Consider the following 5000-nt stretch of genomic DNA (forward strand, 5'->3'; position numbering starts at 1 on the left):
TTATAATAATTATCATTATTGTAGTTATCGTTATTATCATCTTTGTTATTTTTATCATTATTATCATCTTTGCTATTATTATCATTATTATCATCATCATCATTATTGTTATTGTTGTTATTATCATTATTGTTATTATTCCTTTCGTACAGCTATTTCTGTCATTATATTTCTACTTGAAACCCCGCCCCGTTCGTCGCTGCCGTCGCCCCCGACCAGACCGCCCCGGGTCCCCGCAGCCCCTCGCGCGAGGACGAGGCTGCCCGGTGAGGAGCATCTGAGTGAATGTTACTCAGTCCTGGTCATCGATATATGAGGAGGTTTCTCTCATAAAAGTTTTCCGTATCGATCGCTGCTGCTTCTCTCGGGTGTCTGGCAAAAGCGTCAAAGGGGATCTGCTGCATTTTATTCTTGGTAATTTTCTATTCGATTTCTCCTTTTCTTTTTTATAGAAACGTATTAACCGAGGAATAGTATACCTGTATTGTAATTTTCAAACGCGTATTTTATCTTTCCTGGAAAATGTTTTGCAATTACAATAAAATGCCTTTGCTTACATAATTGCGTGTAGTTTTCCAATTAGTTGTGGCAATTCTCTGGATATGCTTACTTTACAAAACAAAAACGGCATAAAGGTATTATAAGTGTGGATTTCAAACTATTATATATATATATATATATATATATATATATATATATATATATATACATACATACATACATATATATATATATGTATATGTATATATATATATATATATATATATATATATATATATATATATATATATAAATATATATATATATATATATAAAGGACATTTCTACAACAGAGGATACACGAAGGGCACTTTAATTATGTTCTATTTTTCCGATGTATGATTACTGACATTTTAAGTAGATTTTAGCATTTCTGATGCATACGTAATTGAAATGTAAAAGCCTCCTCCCCCGAAACTTTATCTATACAAGCATTCATTCAGCAATGGCCGAAGCAAAACTAATCCTAAGACAATGGAGGGACGGGAGGAAGGAGCAAGGAAGGGAAAGTCACGAAGAGAGGGGGGGGGGGGACGCGCATTTACCTGAAAGCATCCCATTACGAGACGAGCCCATCCAACGTCACGCCGCTCCAGTGCTTGCAGGAGCGGGGCGCCCTGCGGGGGGATCCTGCAAGAAAAATGCTATTTCTTAAGATAAGAAAGACTGGCACAGCAAGAGCGTAACCAGTAACCAGCATTGCAAAAGCGGAAGTAGCAGCACCGATGGTCTTGGTCACGTGAGGAGCGAGAGCAGGACTTACACGTTCCCTGTCATGAGCGTGAGCACGATGCCCAGGGCGAAGAAGGCAAGGAAGGCGAGGCCGGTGTTCACGGAGAGCGCGATGGGGAGCGCGCGCTGCGGCCGCCGCTGCTGCTTCACGAGTCGACCCGTCTCGTAAAAGCTGCTATACAGCACCATGCACACTGCTGCGCCAGCCAGTAACTGTGTGGAAGCAATGGCTCAGATATAGCGATTCCTTATCAAAGAATGTGCGACTGAAATCTGGTCTACAGCCTGTACTTATATCCATGCAACTTTTAAAGGGCAAAAGTTCGAGTTGCTATGTACGGCACCAGTGGGGTCACACTACTTCATAACTGCTGGTCCCTTACGAAATCGGGAACACTGGTCGCGCTACCCCTCCTGCCCCACGATATGTAAATATCGAAGGAAGTAGACACTGACAGAAAGGGGAGAGAGAGAGAGAGAGAGAGAGAGAGAGAGAGAGAGAGAGAGAGAGAGAGAGAGAGAGAGAGAGAGAGAGAGAGAGAGAGAGAGAGTGAGAGAGAGACGGGGAGGGAGGGAGGGAGAGGGAGATGGGGGGTGGGAGGTGAGAGTCAGAGAGGGATAAGGAGAGGGAAAGGGAGAGAGAGAGAGGGGGGGGGGCAAAGAGGAAGAGTGAGAAGGAGAGGGAGGGGGGGAGGGGGAGGAAGGGGGGATACAGAGAGAGAGAGAGAGAGAGAGAGAGAGAGAGAGAGAGAGAGAGAGAGAGAGAGAGAGAGAGAGAGTGAGTGAGTGAGTGAGTGAGAGAGAGAGAGAGAGAGAGAGAGAGAGAGAGAGAGAGAGAGAGAGAGAGAGAGAGAGAGAGGAGAGGGGGAATGGGAAACAAGATAGAGAGGGAGAGAGACACAGAGACAGAAATAAACGGAGGGAGGAGAGAGAGAGAGGAGAGGGGGAATAGGAGACAAGATAGAGAGGGAGAGAGACACAGAGACAGAGATAAACGGAGGGAGGAGAGGAGAGGGGAAAAGAGGGAGAAAGGGAGACAAAGAGAGAGAGAGAGAGAGAGAGAGACAGAGATAGACGGAGGGAGGAAGAGAAGGAGGAGAGAGAGGGGGGGGGATAGGGGAGAAAGGGAGACAGAGACAGAGATAGACTGAGGGAGGGAAGAAAGAGAGGGGGGGGGGGTAGGGGAGATGAAGGATAAAGGGAAACAAGACAGAGAGGGAGAGAGAGACAGAGACAGAGATAGACGGAGGGGAGAGAGAGAGAGAGAGAAAGGGAGAGATTTTTACTGGGCTTAGAGCCAGGGGTTAGCTTTTAATAAGGACTGTTTTCATTGTGAACCTGAGGGCTGATAATCTTTATTAAAAACTCATATTTCTAATTGTGATTAAGTAACTAAGTTGAAAATATTTTGGCTCTTGTATCATTTTGATCACTGCCAAATACGTTCAACGGACGGACAAAAACAGAAATGAGCCTTATTGAGGTGACGCCTCGCCAGGCCTGGCTTGGAGAGATCTTGCCCTTCTTGCCCTGAGAGGTGGCCCACGTTCAAACAACCTGGGTATAGTTAGGAAGGGGGAGGGTGTGATCTGAATTCCCAAGGCAAAACGAGGTGAGTGTTCTGCTGTTCCAGTCCCATCCTATCAAGGCTAGCGTCCTCCCCCCCCCCCCCGTCTCTCTCTCACACACACACACTGTGTATAATATTTGTGGGTGTGAATAATGTAACGTCTCAAATAGCGCCTCTTAAACTACCAAACACTAACAAATAGTTTTGGCTACAAAACTTCGAGGGTGATGGGGTGTAAAAATCTATGTATCAATTCCCTTGTTTTCTTTTCTATTTCGTTTGGATGCCTCCTACGAACCACGACCTCTAGTCACGTTCATGAATCGCGCAGCACGCTTTGGTTAGGGTCAGCTTGGGTGTGATGGGTCACTTGTCTACGACCCTCGCAATAATATACTTATATATATATTTTATATTGATCATATCAACGATATACATATAAAAAAGTATTTATATTGATTAGATCAGTTTAAAGTTTGAGATACAAATTAATTTAAAGTGCATCATCAGACAACATAATTCATTATATTGTTTCCGAAACTGTTGGTGAAAGTATATGAAGTAATATGATATGTGAAACTCACACTTCTATGATATATCTTTTACTGTCAAATTATTTGGTGACAGTTTTTAGACCTGGGCAGATTGGGCATTTCCCAGCGAACCCCTTTCCTGACTCACGCTTGCTCACTCACCCCACGAAGGGCCGAGTCTAGCTTCACTCTACCCAAGGCTAAGGGAATATTCCCTGAGCCTTGACTCATTCTTACACCTTCATTTGTCGTTTCAGCGGCTCATGTCCAACACCATATCGGTGTTCCCCCTCCAAACTAGTAAAAAAAAAACATCTTTCGACACCTGTTCAGTCCGTCGTTTACATCTTCATTTCGCTATTTTTGGTAATGAAATATTTGCAAACATTTGGAAAATATAATGGAGTATGAAATATTGTAATGAGTATTATTCTATTTTCCAAATAACATCAAAAGTTTACCATTATGCAAATGAAGGATATTTCCGTCTATGAACAGTTAGTTTCAACAATGTTTAAGAATTTTTATATAGAAAATATGATAAGGAATTAAAATAAAACGATGTGATAAGATTTCATGAAAATTATTTTCGAAATGATACACGATGTTATTTCTTCAGGCAGGTCCAACATATTCATCAAATCAACTCCACATGAACGAAGGCGATCCCTCACTCTCTCTCCATACATATTCCAGTCATGATATTCCGCAATTTCCCTCCTTACTTTCGAACCATCCTAACTAGGTCCTGGTTGTTTGAACGTGGGCCTCCTTTCAGGGCAAGAAGGGCATGATCTCTCCGAGCCAGGTCTGGCGCGGCGTCACTACTTTTGTCGTTGGCTGTACATATAACGGCGTTCTCAGATGAAGGCCACACTTACCTTGGTTGAAAAGCAAGCCGGGCCATCTCGTGCCCACAATCTGTTTCAAAAATTAACAATAAGCTATGCCCTATCTGGCAAATTTGCAATGAAGATTACTTCACAAAACGCAGTCACTTTTTATGAACATAATTATGTAAAGCAGTGCCTTAAGATTCAATTTTGACCAGAATTGCCCAAGGCTGGACTGCTACATACCAAACGAATATATTAAAATCCATTGTAATTTACTTGCAGTGGATTCTGAGGACGAGAGCAAAGTTTATACATGTAGAAACAGTTACAATCAAATCAACAAATACCTCCGAAGAGATTGCATGGTGCAAATGGGCGGTGTTCTGCTCGGTGTGGGATCCGCCCACGACAATGAAGAAGAGAAGCGCCAGCACCGAGGTGACGCCCATGCTAGCCCTCAGGAAGCCGGATTGCTGCGAAGGAACTGGGAGTGAATGGAGGTACACGAAGAAACATATTCAACCTGAATGCGCTCATGATTTCACGAAGGCTTCCCTGTTCATGGCACGTCGCCAGCTTACCTCGAGCCCCAGCGCCAGGAGAACGGCCACCGAGAGCGAGGCGCCCGCCGCTATCACGTCTGGGACGGCCTGTGACCAGGGGAGGCGGCCCGCCACGCGACCCACGAACGCTTCCACCTTCCTGCCCGTCATGTAGTCCATCGTCCCGGACTGCGGGGAAGGAGCCGCTTAGCGCTAGATCACTGGTCTAGCTAGCTATCTATATATG

At 44.4% G+C, this 5000-nt stretch overlaps 1 protein-coding gene across 1 annotated transcript in view; it reads right to left on the reverse strand.

Moving 5' to 3' along the window:
* Window positions 1-5000, reverse strand: part of LOC113816886 (probable cationic amino acid transporter) — a gene marked incomplete at its 3' end in the record, with an annotated part of 7462 nt that overhangs the window by 1100 nt on the left and 1362 nt on the right. The window contains exons 2-5 of the mRNA XM_070119441.1: window positions 4793-4942; window positions 4559-4684; window positions 1304-1485; window positions 1086-1170 (exon numbers count right to left, since the gene is read on the reverse strand). Coding sequence (XP_069975542.1) covers window positions 1086-1170; window positions 1304-1485; window positions 4559-4684; window positions 4793-4942 — 543 coding nt within the window. The remainder of the gene's footprint in view (window positions 1-1085; window positions 1171-1303; window positions 1486-4558; window positions 4685-4792; window positions 4943-5000) is intronic.

The sequence above is a fragment of the Penaeus vannamei genome, unplaced genomic scaffold (assembly GCF_042767895.1).
Source record: "Penaeus vannamei isolate JL-2024 unplaced genomic scaffold, ASM4276789v1 unanchor220, whole genome shotgun sequence".
In the NCBI taxonomy this organism is placed as follows: Eukaryota; Metazoa; Arthropoda; class Malacostraca; order Decapoda; family Penaeidae; genus Penaeus; species Penaeus vannamei.